Source organism: Momordica charantia, assembly GCF_013281855.1.
Source record: "Momordica charantia cultivar OHB3-1 chromosome 3 unlocalized genomic scaffold, Mcharantia_2.0 BLBB01000003.1, whole genome shotgun sequence".
Taxonomy (NCBI): domain Eukaryota; kingdom Viridiplantae; phylum Streptophyta; class Magnoliopsida; order Cucurbitales; family Cucurbitaceae; genus Momordica; species Momordica charantia.
This window is the reverse complement of record NW_028275161.1, coordinates 18,100,283-18,122,237: the sequence shown is the minus strand read 5'-3', so window position 1 is coordinate 18,122,237 and position 21,955 is coordinate 18,100,283. Positions and strand designations below refer to the sequence as shown.

At 34.7% G+C, this 21,955-nt stretch overlaps 3 protein-coding genes across 6 annotated transcripts; all 3 read left to right on the top strand.

Annotated features, from left to right (window-relative positions):
* The first annotated feature begins 198 nt into the window (after positions 1-198).
* Positions 199-2,561, top strand: LOC111010791 (putative pectinesterase/pectinesterase inhibitor 24). The gene is made up of 2 exons (XM_022284348.2): positions 199-1,514; positions 1,602-2,561. Exons 1-2 carry the CDS (start codon positions 485-487, stop codon positions 2,276-2,278), a joined length of 1,707 nt encoding a protein of 568 aa, XP_022140040.1. The 5' UTR covers positions 199-484; the 3' UTR covers positions 2,279-2,561.
* A 5,330-nt stretch (positions 2,562-7,891) lies between these two features.
* GHR1 (Leucine-rich receptor-like protein kinase family protein) lies at positions 7,892-12,717 on the top strand. The gene is made up of 3 exons (XM_022284342.2): positions 7,892-9,670; positions 9,795-11,339; positions 11,885-12,717. The coding sequence occupies exons 1-3, from the start codon at positions 8,611-8,613 to the stop codon at positions 12,463-12,465; spliced, it is 3,186 nt and encodes a 1,061-aa protein (XP_022140034.1). The 5' UTR covers positions 7,892-8,610; the 3' UTR covers positions 12,466-12,717.
* Positions 12,718-13,439: 722 nt separating this feature from the next.
* Positions 13,440-21,151, top strand: LOC111010940 (6-phosphogluconate dehydrogenase family protein). 4 transcript variants are annotated; one of them, XM_022284526.2, is made up of 11 exons: positions 13,440-13,611; positions 13,684-13,868; positions 15,324-15,412; positions 15,903-16,017; positions 16,872-17,022; positions 18,200-18,282; positions 18,869-18,964; positions 19,426-19,568; positions 19,948-20,032; positions 20,551-20,630; positions 20,769-21,151. In XM_022284526.2, exons 2-11 carry the CDS (start codon positions 13,737-13,739, stop codon positions 20,854-20,856), a joined length of 1,062 nt encoding a protein of 353 aa, XP_022140218.1. In that variant the 5' UTR covers positions 13,440-13,611; positions 13,684-13,736; the 3' UTR covers positions 20,857-21,151. The 4 variants fall into 4 exon arrangements, with proteins under 4 accessions (XP_022140218.1, XP_022140221.1, XP_022140220.1 ...); XM_022284528.2 differs by lacking the exon at positions 15,324-15,412 and having other exon boundaries at positions 13,442-13,868; XM_088121997.1 differs by lacking the exons at positions 13,440-13,611; positions 13,684-13,868 and having other exon boundaries at positions 15,318-15,457.
* Positions 21,152-21,955: the final 804 nt, after the last annotated feature.

Below are 21,955 nucleotides of genomic sequence, written 5' to 3'. Positions count from 1 at the left end.
AAAAAATGTTCATCTCTCTCTCTGAAGCAAAATGAATAAAGATATTTTGAACAAATTTAGCTGTAGAGAGAGAGAGAGAGAGAGAGAGAGAGAGAGAGAGAGAGGCGAGCAATTTGTTTTTATATACATATATTAAATTATGTGATGAAGGAAAAAAAAAATTCAACAAATTTGATATCATGCTGCAACGTGAGATGCAGTATTCTGCACCGTGTATGAACTTTGAACTACAAACAAAACTAATTGAATAAATAAGTTTAACAAAAAATATAAAACAGAAATCATGAAATGAAGTATTTGCATCTCTTCCCACTTCATTCTCTAGTGCTTTGCACGTAAAACCGTGTTAAATTCTTCAAACCAATCCAAATTATGAACTCAATCTCCTCTCTATATATTGTTCTAACAAATCCACACCTTCCCATCTCACCAAAAACAAGTCTTTGTTTTGCACAGAAGATCAAGAAGGTGAGGAATTGAAAGCATGTCTCTGCTCAGACCTTACGGTAAGGTCGACGAAACCGACCAGCTGAGGCTCGACGCTTCCCGGAGGACCCGGAAGAGGATTGCTGTCATTGTGCTGTCCTCTGTTGTTCTTGTTGCTGTTGTTGTTGCTGTTGTGTTTGGGACTAGAAATGGTTCTAAGGATGATGGCAATGGCAATGGCAATGGCAATTCTGCTCTTTCAAGTTCCATCAAAGCAGTTTGTGATGTTACTTTGTATCCGGAGACGTGTAACTATGCTTTCGGACCTTTGTCTAACTCGAGCCGCCTCGACCCGGGCCAGATCTGCAAGCTTTCGGTTCAACTGGCGCTTGGCGAACTGTCGCGAGCAGCCGACTATGTTTTCAAGCATGCCATTACCAATTCAACTGACAATAGAACCAAATTGGCTTTGGAAAGTTGCCATGAACTTTTGGACTTGGCATTGGATCATTTGAATATCTCACTCTCTTCTACTGAAATTACATTGCTGAAAGCTGTGGATGATCTTAAAACATGGCTAACTTCGGCTGCTACTTACCAGCAGACGTGCATTGAAGGCCTCGAGGAAGTCGATCCGACTTTGAGGAACAGCATTGCCAATTACTTGAAGAACTCTACTGAATTGACAAGCAATGGCCTTGCCATTGTGTCATTCTTTTCGAAAATTACGGATTCGCTCAATCTACGGCGGTTGATGAGTTATGAGAATCATCAGAGCAGTGCAGATTGGGCACGCCCGATACTCCGAAAGCTCGCTCAGCGTGATCTTAGGAAGCAGGCTGACATCGTTGTGGCGAAAGACGGTTCGGGGAAGTACAAGACAATCAGTGCTGCTCTCAAGGCAGTTCCTGACAAGAGCAAGAAGAGCACTGTGATTTATGTGAAGAAGGGAACTTACAAGGAGAATGTTGAAGTTGGGAAGAACAAATGGAATGTGGTGATGATTGGTGATGGAATGAATGCCACCACTGTAACTGCCAAACTCAATTTCATAGATGGGACTCCAACATTTTCATCTGCAACATTTGGTAAGAGGGAAAAACAACGGATTCTTCAGTCCGTTGGATAACAATTTCATTCTCTAATTTTCATGTATGTTTTCGTTTTTTGTGCAGCTGCAAAGGGCAAAGGCTTTATTGCCATAGACATGGGTTTCCAGAACATCGCTGGACCGAGCAAACACCAGGCGGTCGCCCTGATGTCAACCTCGGACCAATCGATCTTCTACCGCTGTAAAATGGATGCATACCAAGACACTCTCTACGCACACTCGAACCGTCAATTCTACCGCGAATGCACGGTCGAGGGCACGGTTGATTTCATCTTTGGTAACTCAGCAGTAGTTCTGCAGAACTGCACCATTTTGCCCAAGTTGCCTCTTTTAGGCCAAAAGAACACAATCACTGCTCAAGGCCGGTTTGATCCTAACCAAAACACTGGCATTTCCATACAAGACTCTTCCATCACACCATACGAGAACTTGAAAGCTACCGAAACGTACCTCGGTCGTCCGTGGAAGAACTACTCAACGACGGTATTCATGCAGAACTACCTCGGGAGCCTGATTCAGCCAACTGGGTGGCTGCCATGGGTAGGAACATCAGCACCAGACACCATATTCTATGCAGAGTTCCAAAACTATGGCCCTGGTTCTTCCACAGCCAAAAGGGTCAAATGGAAGGGTGTGAGGAATATTGACAACAAAACTGCCAAAAAGTTCACAGTTTCATCCTTCATTGATGGTAAAGATTGGATCTCAAAGGCACAAGTGCCCTTCAAATCTGGCCTCTGATATTCTATTTGATCAAGCTTGAGGGAGTTTTCTTTTACTTTTCTCATTGCCACCAAATGGCTTCTTTGTTGTTTCTTTTCTGTTTTGTTTCATATTGTTGACTTTCTTCTACTTCTTTTAACCATTTGATTGATTGGTATTGTAATAAAAACATATAGTAAGAAAGTTTTCATCCCCTTTTGATGTAAGTGTAAGATTTTGACTGCAAATTTAAGCTTTGAATGAATTTTGTTTTGAATTTTATCCAAAAAGCTCTACGCAAATAGGAAATTTGGTTTAAATACTCTTTTGGTTCATGTATTTTCGACTTTAGTTCATTTTAGTATTTGTAATTTCGAAATGTTTATTTTGATCTCTATAAACTTTTGTTCATTTTAATTCATATACTTTCGAAACTTTTATTTTGGTTCCTTTACTTAAAAAAAGTAACCATTTTTTCAATTTTATCTTATTTATTTCGACCAAAACTTTAGCATGCGACTTCATTCACTAAATATCTTGAAATACTGCCATAAACTTGTAAGTTTCCATTGTGTATAAAATTTATGTTAAAATTTTATAAATAGAAACCAAAATGGTCATTTTCAAAAAAATGTCTGAATCAAAACGAATCAATGTTTAAAGTACATAGATTAAAATGAACATCTTAAAACTTGAAAATACATGAACACCAACTAAACAAAAATAAATATACAGTTACAAAAAAAGTATTTAAACCTTTAAACTTGAGATCTTCACTACTTTTGACAATACTCTCATCAAATACAACACCATTAAGCCTCTACTTTAACAATCGTCCATATTTATAGGTTCTACATCACATTACAGAGGTAAAGTTTCAAGTTTTAAATTGATTATGAAACTTAGAGCTCGTTAAGTGACACTCTCGTTCGTTTATTGTTTTCGTTCCTTTATTTTTAATAAAGAAAAATAATTAATTGTATGACTCACATTGTTTATATTTGTGTTTTGCAACAAAATTGGAAACTGAAAAAAAAAAAAAACTTATTTTGATTCTTTCTAAAAATTTCTATACAAATTTGATAATATGGAAAAAAAACAAAATTAATTACAAAATGATTATATTTTTTAATAAAATTTAAAAACAAAAACAACAAACAGAATGTCACTCAACAAGCTTTTCAGTATAGTCAGAGTGTATGTGAATTGTTAATAAAAGTTTTTAATTTTTATTGAAGTTAGAATCATCAAACATTTTGGGTTGACTTCTTCACATGAAAAGAAAATTTTGTGTGAGAGAGAGAAGCATTCATTATGTAGTTGGATGATGCCTTGTCCAATTGAATGCCAATCAAAACATATCAACTTTTATTTTTCTATGAAAAGTTTTAAAAGCTTTTATATGTCTTCACATTCTACAATAATTTGACATGTCTAAATAATTCAGGGTTGTTTTCTTTGGAATTTACTTCATTTTTTTAGACCTCTTTCATAATTTATTCGTATACCACGTACAATTTTATTAATAATTTGTTTCGATCAGAATAAATTCTTGCTTGATAGATCTTACATCCAATTTGTTCCAACCAAAATAAATTATTCCTAAACAGGTTTTGGGTTTTGGTTTCATTCCTCCTGCATTTTGTCTTTGTCTTTGAAAAGAGTTGCATAATCAAAAGGTCATATTTAAAGTAAGTTATACATATATAAACATAGCTTTTTAACTTTATATTTTTTTAGTATTCATAAAATAATTATGATGTTAAACGAGCACCAGGCATGAAAGTAGGGTATAAATCTTTAAACTACTATCGATTGACTCAAAAAGTCCAAATTAGCCCGAACAAAAAATTGGGTTGAATCATCACCTAAATATGATCATTTAATTTGAGTTGGACAAATTTTATAATCTAAATAATTGAAATAGACCCAACAAATTTATAACTTTAGTTGGACTTTCGATCTTGTACTGACGCTAATACCGAACAAATCTCGATAAAAAAATAAAAATATCTGCAACTACATCAAAAATCCTTATTCCTAAACTAAACTCTAGTCACGACCCAAGATTATAAAATGAAAAAATGGATGATTTGATGTGTATATATTAGCATTATTGTAATGCAAATACTTCATTTTAAAAATTTGCCAATATATTATTACTATAAAAAGGGACATTATTCATCTTTGAAACCCTTTTCCCTGTGGCTAATGGCTTTAAAAGAAACAACAGACAGCTTTGTAAAGAATCAATAAAAGGGAAAAAAAGCCACTCCCCACTTTAAGCTTTACACCACAACCTACCATTTGGAATATATATATATATATATATATATATATATATATATATATATATATATATATATATATTTGCTATTTTGACTTCTATGCTTTTTCTTCCATTTTGATAAAATTTTATGTTTTTTCCACATTATTAAATAAATAAAGCACGACTTATGCCTACATAAGAATATATAAAAACATGGAGAGACTCGTTGTTCAAACATAAAAGTTTTGATATAGAAACTGATAGAATGTATTAAAACCATACATCTTCCATGCAACTGTTAAAATTTTGACACGTAGAAGAGAGAAATATAAAAAAGAGACTATTTTTATGTTTTTAAAATAAAATAAAGAGCTGCCAAATTTTGAGTCATGGAATTTGATATGGTCAGTACAAAGATAGATGTTTATTGATAAAGTTGAGTTATTTTATGTGTTTTTTTAAGAATTATTTTTGGTATTTCCTTCCATATCTACCAATTTTATAATGTTAACTATTTTCGTGAAAGAAAAAAAAATCGTAAAACGACAATATTTACAATTGGACCACCTTTTTAATGTTAACAAGGACCATTCCTTTCAAGGCAAACTATTTTTCGCAATTAGGAAATTTCCTTCATTATTAGACAATAAAAAGGTCCAATTTTAATGATTATGTTTGAAATAATAAATAATTCAGTGTAGTGCCGTTAAAAATATTTAATAATATTTACTTCAAATATTATAATTTAAAATTAGAAACGCCAACGAAGATATCCAAAATATTATTAATATTATTGTTGTGGTAATTTTAGTAATCTTTAACGTATATGAAAAATATTTCTCTTTAATATATTTTAGATTATTAAATAACTGTTTCTAAAACTAATTTCTGCAAAATATTATTCTGTTAGACGTAATATAACAAAATTTATGTTTTTTTCTTCGTAAAATTCTGTTACCATATTGGTCCTTGATGTTCATGAGATTGAGTGAGATTAGGCTGTGGAGAGAATTTGAGAACTTATTGAGAAAAAAAGATAAAGTTTGGATAAACGAGTAAATGTACTAAATTCATTGGATTTGAAACTAAAGAAGTAACGTGAATCCAAATGACCGATCGGATAGACCCGACAATCCTACGAGTTGATCTATTTGAGTCAACCTGAGGAGAATCCTTCTATAAATAAGAGAAGGAGAGATGTAGAGTACGATGTGCGTTTCAACAACCCTACTTTTAGATACGTTCAACTGAATCCATTGTCTTACTTATGTATCTTAGTGTGTCAGATTGAGCACAATAGATATTGTATATGCAAGAACAAAGTAGGTTGAAATCAAGTCTCCTTACTTTAAGGCATTTTCTCAAGGAAAATGTGATTATCGAAATCATCAAAATATCAATTATGTGAAGTGAAGATCAACTGATCTCTTCGCGAATGGGTCGGTGAAGAACTTCGTTTTTTCTTCTAGATTTTATTGTGGGTGCAAATATTCCTGCATAGGAATCCATCTAATTTTTCAATAAATTCCAATCTCAAATCGTTGCATGTTAACATTTTTTTTAAACGCACGTAAAAAGTAAGCATAAAATTGGAAATTTTGAAAAGGGTACGTTCGTATATTTTATTTTATTAAAAACCATAAATAGCCATATTTTTATTGTAAAAATTATTTTCCCAAATTTCCAAAAACAGTATTCCAAACAAATTATGAGATAGATAATTTCAATAAAAACCATAAATGGTTTTTTGAGTGGGGACCACTTTGTTTCCGAATTCTTCAATCTAATCTTTTTCACAGCAAACACAGCACCATGATAAGGACTGCACAGTAAAGACAAATTATTCCACGTGTTTCATTATTATTGGCTTCTTAGTGCGCCCCGCTTCATGGTCTACCATTATTTTTTGTGCACCTACTGCACCTCTATCCTGCCTGGACAAATGGGAATGACTCAGCAAATAACCCTGGTCAAAGGGAAATGACTGGTGGGTCCCATTATCCCACGTGGCACTTGAATGAGATTTTTTTAAAAAATATATTAATTACTCGATTAATTTAATATATTTTGACTGTTTATTTTCAAACAATTAGTTGGGAGAATATTAATTTAAATTTATATAATTAGTTAATAAGAGCATAATCAAAGTTTAGATAATGAATAAATAACATTCTATACGTTTTATTTTTCATATATTCAAGTTACTTATTTCTATTTTCTCAATAGTTTACGTGTTGGATTTGTATTAAATGCAACAGTAAGATGGATATTAGAGAGACCATCTAAAGAGTGTGGATGAAAAAGATTCTAAATGGAACTCAAAAGATTTATGATGATAAATACAATATATGAGAATTGGTTCCAAAGATAGGGCTTCAGGAGTTTATGAAAAATAACTTATTTTTTCTTGATATTTTAATATTTACTTAAAAATTTTTAAAAAAAGTTGAGCATGCAATTTGACATATAAATCTATGATTCGATAATCTCACAAACAATGCAAACTATTATTATTTATCATATAAGTTTGCATGTCGATTGCATATTTATCGTATTGTTCATTTGCATTATTAGAGTACAGGCTAAAATTATTAAAGCAAACACTACTATTTTTCTTATTTTTTTAGCAAAATGAGTGATGGAAGGGATTCAAACTCACGATCTTTTAATTAAAAATATGTGTCCATTACTACCGAACTAAATTCATATTGTCAAGCAAACATTACTTATAGAATGAGTTGTGATAAAAATTTTAATATTTCAAATACAATATTGAAAATTTTAAGTTTATATTGCAGTTGAAAATTATAAGTTTATATTTTTTTTTCTCTTTTGTTACTAGGACAATTTTTAAGTTTGTATTTTAGGCATCTATCAAAAGAAAGAGTCATAAAAGCCAAAACTATTTTTTTCTTTTTTGAAAAATCATAAAAGCCAAATTTAGTCTCTAGACTTATGACTTATAAAATTTAACTATTAATATGAAAGACATGTAACTTAGATTTTTCACCAAAAAAAAAAAACCTCAGATTTATACAGTTCACACAAAATAAATTTAGATGCTAAAGATAGACTTGACTTAATAATCTTAAATTACACAAATTTATACTGGAATGACCCTCCAAAGTCCAATTTCTATGTTGGCGGGTAAATACTCCAATTACCCACGAAAATCCACAGTATTTTCCCGCGTACTTGTTCACTGATGAGCTGAGCTGAGCTGACACTACACTCCTCAAAAGAAGGAATCTAAATTTAGGGGTTCTGTTTTTTTTGTTTCCCCCATAAAATTTCCCCCATTTTTTCTTTTAATGCTTTAAGAACAGTGGGGTGGGGGTTTTTTTGTTTTGGGTCACTCACATGCACTCGCTTAAGCAACAAAAAGGGGGCATCGCGTGAAAAGACAAAGCCATTTTCTTTGTTTTAAGTAGTAGTCGAGGCCCTCCATTAAAGGAAGAAACTTGAGTTTTCTCTGCTGTCTCTACTCAGCAGCTTAATGACTCTTGTTTTAGGGTTTTTTGGGTAGGAAAATCTGTTGGCCCCTCTTCTTTAATGCAACCCAGTTCTTTATTTGGAGACCCATTTCTGTGTTTTCCTTCTTCTTGGGTTTGCTATGCTCACTGCACTGTGTCTCAAGGCAGTGAGGAAAGGTTTGGAGTAACTTTATGCTCTCTGTTTCACTGAAGTCCACTGTTTTTCATTTTTCTTGAGGATGCTGGTTAATGGTGAAGCTACATTGGTCTGAAGGGGGGGTTTTATGAGGAAATGCTGCGTTTTCTGTGCTCAAATCTATGAAGCTACACGGCTGGTGTTGTTTGTATGTTGTAGAAATTAGAATGTGTGTGGCTGTTGTTAAAAGGCCATTAAGATACTGCACTTCTGTATCTGGGTTGTGAGTTTGCTGTTGAGTTTGGTTGTTGTATGTTCTTTCCTTTACTGGTAAAATTTTGGGTTTGAGCTCATTGATTCTAGGAATCCAAAGCTTGGTTTGTCTGGGTTTTGCCCTTTGCCCGAAAATCATTTTTGGGGTATTGGGGAAAGTCTGCTACATTCTCTTTTTTACCAATCTGCTGAATCGTTTGTTTTCTGAGTAGCATTGAAAATGACGGCCTTCAGGATTTTGGTGATGTCCCTCTTGCTTGTTTCTGCTATGTGTCAGCTCCCTTCACAAGATATCTTGGCGCTGCTCGAGTTCAAGAAGGGTATCAAGCACGACCCGACCAGGTTTGTCGTGAGTTCATGGAATGAGGAGTCTATTGACTTTGATGGCTGCCCTTCCTCTTGGAATGGGATTGTCTGCAACAGTGGAAGTGTTGCTGGAGTGGTGTTGGATAATTTGGGCATTTCTGCTGATGTAGATTTGAATGTGTTTTCAAACCTCACAAAACTTGCAAAACTTTCCCTGTCGAACAACTTGATAACGGGGACGATACCAGACAATATAGCCAGGTTTCAAAGTCTTGAGTTTCTTGATATCTCCAACAACCTGTTTTCTTCATCTTTACCGCTGGGGATTGGCAAGTTAACAAGCTTGCAAAACCTATCATTAGCTGGCAACAATTTCTCGGGTACTCTTGATCCAATTGCTGGTCTTCAATCAATTCGATCATTGGATTTGAGTCGTAACTCATTTTCAGGATCACTGCCTTCAGCATTGACTAAGCTGACAAACTTGGTACATCTAAATCTGTCTTCCAATGGTTTTACCAAGAAGATTCCAAAAGGTTTTGAGCTCATTTCTGACCTAGAGGTGCTAGACTTGCACGGTAATAAGCTCGATGGCGCACTGGACGCGGAATTTTTTCTCCTGTCTCAAGCCACTCGTGTTGACTTTAGTAATAATATGCTAACCAGCTCTGACAGAGAGCATGGAAAGTTCTTGCCCCGAATCTCTGATTCCATTAAGTATTTAAACCTTAGTCATAACCAGCTTACTGGATCATTGGTCAATGGAGGCGAGTTATCGGTGTTTGAAAACTTGAAAGTATTAGATTTAAGCTACAATCAGCTTTCAGGAGAGCTGCCCGGTTTTAGTTTTGTGTATGATCTCCAAATCTTGAAGCTTAGCAACAATAGATTTTCAGGAGATATTCCTAATATCCTATTAAAAGGAGATGCTCTGGTTTTAACTGAACTGGATTTGAGTGCCAACAATCTCTCAGGTACGTGATTTTGATTTAGTTACATTAGTTACGATCATAATAAGTTTCATATTTCTTTTAACATACTCTCTTTTTGTGGTTCTACTTTAATTATGCACTTACAAGACTGGTTTATCTCATTCAGGGCCAGTAAGTATGATCACGTCAACCACGCTACGCGTCCTCAATCTTTCATCTAATCAGCTTACTGGTGAACTTCCATTGCTGACTGGAAATTGTGTTGTGCTTGATCTCTCAACCAACAAATTTGAGGGAAATTTAACAAGGATGATAAAGTGGGGGAACATTGAATTCCTTGATCTCAGTCAGAATCTTTTGACGGGGCCAATCCCCGAGATGACTCCACAGTTTTTACGGTTAAATTTTCTGAACTTGTCTCATAATACCCTGAGTAGCTCGCTGCCGAGTGTGATTACCAAGTATCCAAAGCTTCAGGTCCTTGATCTGAGCTCTAACCAGTTTGATGGACCCTTGTTAGCCGACCTGCTCACAATGCCAACTTTGAAAGAGCTCCACCTGGAAAACAATTTACTTAGTGGTGCTGTTAAGTTCTTGCTTCCTTCACCAGGTCAAGCGAACCTCGAGGTTCTCGATCTTTCTCATAATCAGTTAAGTGGCTATTTTCCCGATCAATTTAGATCATTGACTGGCCTTACAATGCTGAGTATTGCTGGCAACAATTTTTCTGGATCCTTGCCCACTTCCATGTCTGACCTGAGTGCATTGGTCTCATTAGATATATCACAGAATCATTTCACCGGTCCCCTTCCGAGCAACTTGTCTATTGACATTCAAAACTTCAATGCGTCATATAATGATCTTTCGGGGACTGTCCCCGAAAATCTGAGGAAATTTCCAAGTTCTGCATTCTATCCTGGAAATTCAAGACTGATTCTTCCAGATAGTCCTGGATCAAGCAATAGTTCAGATGATAGATCAGGGAGAAAGAAAATGAACACAATTGTTAAAGTAATAATAATAGTCTCATGTGTGATTGCATTGGTCATTCTTATCCTCCTTGCTATTTTCTTTCATTACATCTGCATATCCAGGAAAACTCCACCTGAGCTTCCCACGACTAAGGACATTCGTAGGCGTAATTCTCGAAGCTCCTCCGGCGTTGGTGGAACTGGAGCTGTTAGCAGCCTGGTTGTTTCGGCTGAGGACCTTGTAACTTCAAGGAAAGGGTCTTCGTCTGAGATAATCAGCCCCGACGAGAAACTAGCAGTAGGAACTGGTTTCTCGCCTGCCAAAAACAGTCATTTCTCTTGGTCTCCCGAATCAGGCGATTCATTTACTGCCGAAAACCTTGCAAGACTAGATGTGAGATCACCCGATCGTTTAGTTGGTGAACTCCATTTCCTTGACGACTCGATCTCATTAACACCAGAGGAACTATCAAGGGCCCCAGCTGAAGTGTTAGGGAGGAGCAGCCATGGAACTTCTTACAGGGCAACACTAGAGAGTGGGATGTTCTTAACGGTTAAGTGGTTGAGAGAAGGTGTGGCAAAGCAGAGAAAAGAGTTTGCTAAGGAGGCTAAAAAGTTTGCAAATATCAGGCACCCGAATGTCGTTGGCTTGAGAGGCTATTATTGGGGGCCTACACAGCATGAGAAGCTCATCCTGTCCGACTATATCTCGCTGGGAAGTCTTGCGGGTTTTCTATATGGTAACTCTTCCCTTATTCATTTTTCCCTTCTGCTTTTGTTATTTATTTCATTGCCAAATGAAAAGAGAAAAGTACTCTCTGTAGAGTTGAACTTGTAAAGATTGTGGTTCAGTAGCATTGCTACTACTTTATACATTGAACAGACTTGATTTGGAGTGTCCATAAACTTTTTCTTTTCCGTTTCGGTCCTGAACGTGATAAGTAGATATTGGTAGTTGTATGCATCACTTTGGTATTTGGTTTGACATTCACATGTTCTCCATTCTAGTGTGAAAGATTTTGTGAAACGTAACCAGGAACACGACATTCAGAACTTATAAATCTTTTCTTAATTTTTTTAGATAAGAAACTTTCCTTGGATATATCAATCAGAACTTATAAATCTTATTGTTATGATGTTGTTTTCTTGACTAACCAAATAGTTGGTGCATGATATTGTGCCTAGTTGCTCTTTGTTCTAAAGAATGTTTCAGTTCCATTCTCTAAGATGATTCTTTCTTGCTTCTGTTTTCAAATGGTGTCCTGCTAATAAAACTTTAATCCAGATCGTCCAGGAAGAAAAGGTCCTTTGACATGGGCTCAAAGGCTCAAGATAGCCGTTGATATAGCACGTGGCCTGAACTATCTCCATTTCGATCGAGCCGTTCCACACGGGAACCTGAAAGCAACAAATGTACTACTAGATGGAGCAGACCTAAATGCTCGAGTTGCTGATTACTGCCTTCATCGCCTCATGACTCATGCTGGCACCATCGAACAGATTCTCGATGCCGGGGTGTTAGGCTATCGAGCCCCAGAGCTGGCAGCATCCAAGAAGCCACAGCCCTCCTTCAAGTCTGATGTGTATGCATTTGGCGTGATACTCTTGGAACTTCTAACTGGAAGATGCGCTGGTGATGTGATCTCTGGTGAAGAGGGAGGGGTTGATCTAACAGATTGGGTGCGTCTACGGGTGGCCGAAGGGCGGGGCTCCGACTGTTTTGATACTATATTGTTGCCTGAAATGAGCAATGCAGCAGCAGAGAAGGGTATGAAGGAGGTGCTCGGTATAGCTTTACGATGTATTCGAACCGTATCAGAAAGACCAGGTATCAAGACTATATATGAGGATCTTTCCTCCATATAGATTAGATGATAGAGGCTGGATTTGGAGTTTCTTTTGTTTGATATTTATTTTTTTCTTTTGTTTCTTCACTGGGAATTTAATGTCTCATTAGCTTCTCATTTTCTGAATTAGATTAGCTTCTATTTTCTGAGGTAGATGAAGGAAGAGCTTCTTCCTTTTCCCTCAGTTTCCATTGACCTTGTTAGTTTGATCAGTTGTAAAAAAGAACATGCTTTTATGGATACAAGAAATTCCCACCTTTTGCCCCTTTCATTGTGGATTTTTGCCTTGTGAACTTCAGTGGAGTGTACAATAGGCCAAGGGCAATTTAGTCCTTTTCTTCCTGCAAAATTTAGATTTATTGCAAAAAAAAAAAAAAAGAAAAATGTTCAATCCTACCGCCTGAGACCAAGGCACAAAAGGAACAAAAGATCTTAGAAAAAATGATATGGAAACATGAACAATGACAGCAACATACCAACAATATAAGAAAGACACCATACTTAAACTAGAAAAAACAACTTGTTTATGAAAATAAATTCTAAGCATGCCTTATCAAAGCTTGAGATCTACCATGAAGGCTATCCCCTTAAGTGGAGACATGAGCATAAATATCATTGATGTAAAATAATTGAAGTTGGACGAGAGATACACCATAAATTATGGGATTACGTTCTCTCCAAACATGAGAGGAACAATAATAAAGAAAAATAGAATTGTAGGATCCAACCCCATGAATTCAAGAATATATTTTTATATATGTTTTAGAACAAAGAAGAAACAAGAATAAGAAATAAAAATTTATTTTTATTGTTTTCAAAATTTATATATAATTTTGATAATATTTCTAAAAAATTAGAAATAAAAAAAATAGTTATTAAATGTTTAAATTTGAAATTTCTAAAGGGACGTGTGCGGATCAAAATAAATATCTTGAATTAACCAAAATAAATAAAAGTGAAAGTATAAAGAAAAAAAAATAGTATTTTAGTAGGCACGAGTGTTCGACTACGGTGTACATCCGCGACGACATGTCGGGTGAGCGCAATCCGGAGAAGTGGCGAGCCGACGTCAGGGTCAAAACAGAGGGCCACTGTTGCAGACTCGAAGGAAGCAGAAGCCTACACGGAGCCGGATCACTTCATTGATCGAAAGATTAATTTACAGGTTTCGATTTGTTCGATTGAATTGGAATTTCCCAGTGATCATTTCTTATTCCTTTTCCATCGCCGGAGGCAGTGTTCCGCCCAGTACGCGTATCTGAACTGAAGTGACAAGTGAGAGAGGTATCAATGGCGGTTTCTAGAGTAAGAGCTTCTTTTGCGCAGTACATGATCAAATCTAATTTCAAACATTTTCCGGGTGAGACTGCGACGCCTTCCGTGCGTAGATTCTTCTCTGCGGATGCTTTGGCTTCGTTCCAGGCAAGTTATTTTCATATCTGGAATCATCTGTTTGTCTGCCTTTGCTTGATTGTTGAGAAAAATGATGGGATGGGGTTCTTTTTTTTTTTTTATCTTCTACTTTTTTAAATGTATTTCTAGCCCGTAGAGGCAAATGATGATTGGTCTTTTTGGGAATTCAACGAACTGGAAAACTTTTAGTTTGAACTGGTGGAAATATTTCGAGGTTTAATTAATATGCTCTACTAATGTTTATTGTGAGGTCGAGAATGACAAATGATTTGTGGTTGTACTTTTGAAAGGAACACGAAAGTTCAAAGAGTAGTGCTAGTTACCTTTATGCTTATGAATCCAATAATGCCATAAAATCTACACAAATTTTATCATCTCTCACATTATTAAAATAAAATGTCACATCATGGAACCTATATGTCACATCTACAAATGATTTGTAAAGTTAGATTTTGTTACTCTCCGATTATGATAGAAATTCTTAGTAAGCTTTTTGAACTATGGCCAATAAAAGAACTTCTAAAAGTGTAGGGACAAAATGTAATCTAACCTTACGTTTAAATCTATAATAATTCATTGGGTTGATCAAGGTTGTTTTAGTTTTTCGTTATTGTTCTATAAAAAAATTATAACACAACGACTAAGAGAGTAGATGAAGTATGGTAATGCATTAAATTGGCTTTTAACGTCTTCCAAGATCCTTCAATTGTTGTCTCAAAAAAAAAAAAAGGATCCTTTAATTGTTTAGAATCACATCGCTTAAAACAGTTTTCAAGATTTTGGATTTAATGTTGCCTACACATTCTCCGTATTCCTAGTTTTTACAAATATAAAACTGTTTTTGGCTCTCAGAACTAAAAAAACCAACAAAATTCTATGTAAATTAACAATTTTCTGGAATCATCTCGTTTCGAGCAATGCCGGCTATTCTTGGCTCCTGAATATTGCTTTTTGTACATAAGATGGAGATTTTCTCTGTCTCTGACAGAGATAAGGATGATAGAAAGTTAATCTCTCACATACTTTTTGATTTTCATATGTGAAATCTCAGAGTGTGAAGTAATGTGACACAAAAATTTGTTATTCATTATGAGTTAAATTTTCAAGGATGCAATGTAACTTATTCAGTCTGACTTGGACCTTAGTTTAACAGTTTTTGTTACTCGATGACAAAGGGTTACATTTTATTATTAAGCTGTAGAAGTCTTATTGAAAACTTGAACCTTTCAACCTAATTGATGCTCTTTGACGATTGTGATTTGGTATTTGTGTACTTAACATTGTATCTTGAAGACCCAAGATCGTCTACTTTCTGACTCTGTAAAATGTGGCTTGCTGCTATTCAATTCGTAATTTCACACTCCTTAATTCAATGATTACGAAATGTGGATCTCATCATCTTTCACGTTCCCATTCTGGCTTGTTTTCAGACTAAGAAAAAGTGCCTTCAACAATGTTTTGCAGAGTGTTGGATTCATTGGACTGGGAAATATGGGATCCAGAATGGCAAATAATCTAATAAAGGCTGGATACAAAATGGTTGTACATGACATGTAATGCACTTGAATCTTCTGTTGCAGCCAAAGGCTATTGTCAAGGTTTTCATAAACTGTTCTTTTATTTTAGAAAAAAAAAATGTAATGGATTAATAATGACTTAACCCATTTGGAAACAATTATTTCAAATGATTACAAAGTTTCAAATAGAATCTCAATAATTTGATCTTTTTTTTTTTTTTTAACTGAAAAACTATGGAACTTTATTATATTTGGCTCAACTGGAGGCTACAAGGTAGCCAAAAGATGATCCAAGCCAAAATTTATGTTTGTATTGTATTGAAACATTTCATCTTTTTAATTTCTACGCAAAAGCTCTAAAAACATGTTCTCATGGTTGGACAGTGGTGAATCTAGTAGGAAATATACTTGAGTGAAGCTGAATCTGATTTATTTTTCTATGGAAAACATTCTTTTTGCTTCTCTAATTGAAAAAACGACAACAGTTTTACTAATGCTGACTGTGCATAATATTGTTTCCTATTAGAAACCGTGATACCATGAAGAAGTACTCAGATATGGGAGTTTCCACCAAGGAAACACCCTTTGAAGTTGCAGAAGCTTCTGACATTGTCATTACGATGCTACCCTCTTCTTCTCATGTGAGCCGTGACATGTTTTTTTCCCCTTTCCTCCTGAAGGGGTCTATTAGTGACCTGCATTCTTTATTTTGTAAGGCTATGACTTGCGTGTTTTATGATTTGACCTTGCATTATATTCTCCTTCATTCAAGTTAGAACTTCTATGTTCCATTATAGGTTTGGTTTGTTATAAGCATTTTTTAGGTATGTGCATGACAATATTCATGAGATTTTCGATATACATTTGCAATTACTATGTACGTGAAAGTGTTTTTTTAAAAAAATTGTAATGGATTAATAACGATAGAGTGTCATCCACTGATTCCAGCTTGTGAAATTCCAAATTTTACTCTGCATGTTTTTATGATGTAAAAAGCTTTTAGAATATTTTGAAGATTTGCATGGTTTTATTGTAATGATCTTATTTTCTGCGTTGTTTCAGGGGAACTAGTTACCTTTCTTTTTTACATATCTGTTTTTGTAAATAAATATTTATATTTTGTTTTTATTATTTTAATTCTTTTACATCTTTATATACATACATACATGTATATATATATAAACGAGACTTGTGAGAAAGAAGCACCAAACAATTATTCAGTCTTTTCAAATGATTATGGATAGATAATAGACACATTTAGCATCTATTTTCTACTGCTCAATGCTCATAAGATATTATGGTCTACTTCCTTACTCTGTTGTATGATGTTATACGCTTGTAGAATATCAAAGTGAGAATGGATCAGAAACTCCTTCACAGTCTGTAAATATCAGTTCAATTATAACTGTCATCCATAGTTTTATTTTTATTTACGAGATGATTGATATAGTGCACTACTTTATAAAACAATTAACATTCTGACTTATTCATGTAGGTACTTAATGTTTACACCGGTTCTCATGGTTTGCTCCATGGTGGCAGTCATCTGAGGCCGTGGTTATTAATAGATTCATCCACCATTGATCCACGAACATCAAGGGAGCTTTCTGCGGTTGTATCTGGCTGTAGTTTAAGGGAAAAGAGAGGTAATTGTTATTGAATCAAAGTTCTAGACTACTAGGGAGAGATAGTTCGACTCATGGACATTTTTCATGGGAACTCTCAATTAAGATTTTCAGAAATTAGATCATCAACCATTAAGTGCAAACAATATGGCCTATCTTGGAAATGCTGTTTTTTTACTGTGATACTGGGTATAAATGAATTTATCATTTGAGACGTCAGATGGTTATTTGAACCAGGAATTCCTTATTTTTTACCTGAATAGTTATCCAATTGACTTGAATATTCTTAAACTTAAAAAAGGGGTATAATACCTTTTTAGTCCCTGAGGTTTGGGTAACAAGTGGATTTCATCTACAGGTTTCAAAATCGTACATTTTCCCCAACTGTTTAGAAAATACTTCAATTTAATCTCTGACATTAGGTTTTTATTATTATTTTTTTGATACAATATGTGGAGGCAGGGGTTCGAACTCATGACCTCTTGATCAGAGATAGGTGTCTTAACCACTTGAGCTATGTTCGGTTTGGTGATAATAGGTTTTTATTACCCAACACAACTTAATAGAAAAGTGACATGGTGTATTTAATAATAAACCTAGTTGATGTGGTGCCCCACCTCCTCTCCTTCCCCTTCTCTGTAGAGCTTGCTGCTACTGTCCGACGTTGCGTGCTGCTGGTGCAAAATACAAAGCAAATAATAGGCTAAATTAGCAATTGTTTTGAAACTGCTAGAACTTCAATGCTTAGAGGGAACATTGATATTAGATACATGCACACCTGGTATGAACAGAAAGTTACTCAGAATAGTTCCATTCGGCCTTTTAAGATTAGGAGGTGGTTGAAATTAGGAGGAAAAGGAAGGAAAATAATTGGAAGTGGTTGCATATCTGTGACGGTCACTAACATCATGACTTGTTTTCTTTGAATCTATAATTTTTTTCCTTCTCCATTGTATTCTATTCTTTATTGTAATTCTTCATTATCCATTTTCTAAGAATCAATGAGCCAGCCACCAATAAAAGAAATCACAACTTTTCAATCCTGAATTGATGGTTATAATGGGATTGGAAGGATTGAGGAAATTTGCCTGGCAGGATCCTGATAATTTGTTAATGTCAAGTTTTTGTTGATAAGCAGCTCCTGCAATTGCTTTAGTCACAAATTTTCAACTGCTTTATTGACTGATTGTATTTGTAGATTCTTGGGGAAACCCTGCCATGTTGGACGCCCCTGTATCTGGAGGGGTTTTAGCTGCTGATGCTGGGAAACTGACGTTCATGGTATAATTTCATTTTAGGCTTCTGCAGCTTCCATATGTATTCTGGTTTCATTAATTTAATTAATCTTCAAGTGTGCAAGATACAGAACGTGGAAATCTTTGTGAGCAATGTAATTGGAAAAAGGAAAGTAATAACACGTGCTTGGCTAGCACTCAACGGTTATAAATATGGGGGTCTTTTGCTAGATTTTAACCTTTAACATAGTTCCAATCTTCTCTTACTAAAGAACAGCTTCTTTTTTCTTACATTGTCTTTTAAGTAATCTGAAGTGGCTGTCGTAACATGATTGATAAAGCACAAGTAATGAACATGGATACTGGTTCACTGTAGGCAGAAGCCGTGGGTGGTTTTTCGTTTATTGCCCCTCTAAATAGGAAACTTCTTGCCTTGGCCATGGAAGATAGGGTCTTGTGGCCAATTTGTCATTTTATAGGAAATGTGATTGGTCAGGAGGAAGCTTCTTGACGACCTTTGGTGGCATTTATAATTTGGATCCTAGGAGTCCTTTTCGTCTTGCTTATTGTTCATTTTCAACTTCCTATTATTTTTTTCATCCTATTGTGACTAAGAGATGACATGTCCTCAGGTCGGCGGTTCTGAGGAAGCCTACCATTCTGCAAAATCCTTATTCCTTTCAATGGGCAAAAGTTCAGTATATTGTGGTGGAGCAGGAAATGGTTCGGTGAGTTTTGTCTCTCCCCTTTTATTTTATTTTTGTAATCTCCAGCGATTAAAGCTTCATGAGTTACATAAATGTTTGTAGCTACAGTGTTTGGAGTCTTGTTGACACTCTAAATGCAGGTGTTTTGCAGTTACTTAATGATCGAGAAAGCTAGTTTCTCAGTTGTACTGTTTATCTCTTTTTTTTTTTTTTTTATGATTCACTTTCAAGATGCCTTGGTGGTGAAATGGTAAGCTCATCTATTTCTAAAAAAGTTGAAGTTTGTTAGCTATGGAATTTGAAACCACCATTTAAAATGGCATGGCTTGCAGTAACTTTCTTTATAATTAATTATCCTCAACATTCTCAAATGATTTACCTAAATTAGTTCTCCACCAAGTATAATTTCCACTTGTGTATCATATGGTAAAATACCATCCTCAGGAGATCTGTTGCTCATTCGTAGAATTGTTTTGTCATAGGCAGCAAAGATCTGCAACAACTTGGCAATGGCTGTGAGTATGCTTGGTGTTTCAGAAGCTTTGGCTCTAGGCCAGTGTCTCGGAATTTCTGCAAATACTCTTACAAAAGTATTCAATTCATCAAGTGCTCGCTGTTGGAGTAGGTATGTATGTTACTCTGATGAGATCATAGTAATATCTGCATCCTTATAGATTCAATTTAAATTCTTAGTTGTTTCGTGATGGCCCAATTAAATTTGAGTAGCGGTAAGTTTGCTGCATGTCAGGAATATACAATTGCTATTGATATTTAGATTCGTATATTTATTTAATCATCGGCCCAGGAACTAGATGCTTGAAGTTCTTCTGTGAAACTTACGAACCGAATATCTCGTATAAAAGATTAAACAATTAATAGTTCCTAGCTATAGGTTGAAGCATTTTGGACATATAAAGAGATCAAATTGTTCAGGTTTTTTCTCTCACGCTAAACCTTCCCTACTAATGTAAGTTTATTAATACTCGGTAATTGCCACATAACAGTGAAAGTTACAATCCAGTTCCTGGTGTGATGGAGGAGGTGCCCTCTGCAAGAAATTATGATGGTGGGTTCGCATCAAAGCTTATGGTTAGTCACTTAGAACCCGTCTTTAAAAGAGAAAAATGACATTAATATTCCTAGCAACAGATGTTTTAGTATTTCCAGTGAGTTTATGGCTCAAAGAATGCTTCATTTTCATGCTGACGCTCCTTCCCATATGGAGTCCGCAACCCAAAAGCAACCATTGAATTAACTGTATCTTCTTTGTGTTAGTGTCTAAGCTGCACCATTAAAAACCGTACGTGAGATGAGTTTCGCTGGATTTTTTTTGATATTTTCCTCCCTGCTTCTGGGGGAGGGGAGACTAAATCACCTTTTGCTATAACCAAATCCAGAAAATAAAAAATTGGAAAGTATTTCTAATTAAATACCATTTTTCACCGTTCTAAAGCTCGTACTAAACAAACCTTAGTTCACCGTTTCTTCGAGTATCTTTGAAAGTCTTTTACTGATACTATAATATGATTGTTCCAGCATAAGATATTATTTGGCAAGAGGCATTTTCTCATTTGAGAATTGATGTATAATTTATTGATTGAACGCAGGCTAAAGATCTAAACCTTGCAGCAGCATCTGCTGTTGAGATCGGCCTGAGACATCCACTGACCTCCATGGCACAAGAGATGTAAGCCCCATCTGATCTTGCCTTTCTCTGCTCTGTCCATTTATGATTTCATCTTCTGCTTTCATTTTGCTACAATCTTGGACACAAATCTTTATCCCATATGACAATGCTAGTTATTATGAAATCTTCATCTGTCAGATACAATAAGCTGTGCGAAGATGGATATGAAAACAAGGACTTCTCCTGTGTTTTTCGTCATTTTTACTCGGGCGAGGACGAGTTATAAACTGAGCCACATCGTGTTCGAGTTGCACTCGGAGCTGCATTGAGTTCAATCATCTGTTACTCTTGATGAACTCAACCGTGGTACTTGCGTAAGTAATTTGAACCAAGGATGAAAAGGGGTATAATAAATTATGTAGTTTTCTCAGGGGCTGTAGTCTTCTAAATGTTCTGCGGAGTTCTCACTGGTTACTATTTAGAATTAGGAGTCGATTTCTACCCCGTGAGGAACATTGTGTATTCATTTGGTAACGTTTCTGTTTCTTGTTTAATAAAAAGAAAATATATAGTTGTTTTTAGTAGTTTTTTTTTTATTGAAGAATAAACAAAAAAGTATTTGGTAATAATGATTTGTTCTTGTTCTCTCAAAATTTAAAATAGAAAAAGAAAAAATAAGTTTGACATGAAATTAATTTTTCAATATAAAACATTCAAAACCGTTATGTTTTATTTATTATTGTTATTTTATATTTATCATGCATTCTATAAGTCGAGGGTTTACAAATTTTAGAAACTCTGATCTCTTGTTCTCATTTTTAGTTTTTTTTTTTTATATTATTTTATCGTTATTGGCTTATAAAATGTATAACAAATATTAAAAAGTAAATATAAGATAATTGTTTTAAAAATATTTAATTAACAAATTAATTTTTTATATAAAAAAATTACTTTTTTAATTTAAAATGTGATTTGTGGATCCTGAAGAGCTATACTTATTATTTAACTTAAAGGCGGGATGTAGGTCCTATCTTTTTCATCTACAGTTGTATTATCACTGATTATATTGACCACATTCTCACTTTATCATATTATTCCATGACATAGATATTATTTTTTAACTTTAATGTAAGTGTAATTTGAAATATTATTTATGTGACAATCTACCAAAAAATAAAAAAAAAATAAATAAAAGACAAAACAGTTATCTTTCCGTACGAAGTTCTTAGAGAATTTTCCATTCAATTGAGGTTAAATTTCTTATAGAACATTTTGCCCTCAAGAAATTTCATATTAATTTGTTGTTTAATTTTTGCTAAGATAGAGGGAGCTTTTGTAAATATAAGGTCGTTTTCTTGGAAAGAAAATAAGTTCAAATTTTATGA

What these genes read in the sequence shown, in the direction of transcription:
- LOC111010940 (XM_022284526.2), top strand. Translation starts at nt 13,737, where the DNA reads ATGGCGGTTTCTAGAGTAAGAGCTTCTTTTGCGCAGTACATGATCAAA. An exon ending in TGCTACCCTCTTCTTCTCAT is followed by an intron (nt 16,018 to 16,871) that starts GTGAGCCGTGAC and finishes TTATTCATGTAG; the next exon opens with GTACTTAATGTTTACACCGG. An exon ending in CTGGGAAACTGACGTTCATG is followed by an intron (nt 18,283 to 18,868) that starts GTATAATTTCAT and finishes ACATGTCCTCAG; the next exon opens with GTCGGCGGTTCTGAGGAAGC.
- GHR1 (XM_022284342.2), top strand. Translation starts at nt 8,611, where the DNA reads ATGACGGCCTTCAGGATTTTGGTGATGTCCCTCTTGCTTGTTTCTGCT. An exon ending in GAGTGCCAACAATCTCTCAG is followed by an intron (nt 9,671 to 9,794) that starts GTACGTGATTTT and finishes TATCTCATTCAG; the next exon opens with GGCCAGTAAGTATGATCACG. An exon ending in TCTTGCGGGTTTTCTATATG is followed by an intron (nt 11,340 to 11,884) that starts GTAACTCTTCCC and finishes ACTTTAATCCAG; the next exon opens with ATCGTCCAGGAAGAAAAGGT.
- LOC111010791 (XM_022284348.2), top strand. Translation starts at nt 485, where the DNA reads ATGTCTCTGCTCAGACCTTACGGTAAGGTCGACGAAACCGACCAGCTG. An exon ending in ATTTTCATCTGCAACATTTG is followed by an intron (nt 1,515 to 1,601) that starts GTAAGAGGGAAA and finishes TTTTTTGTGCAG; the next exon opens with CTGCAAAGGGCAAAGGCTTT.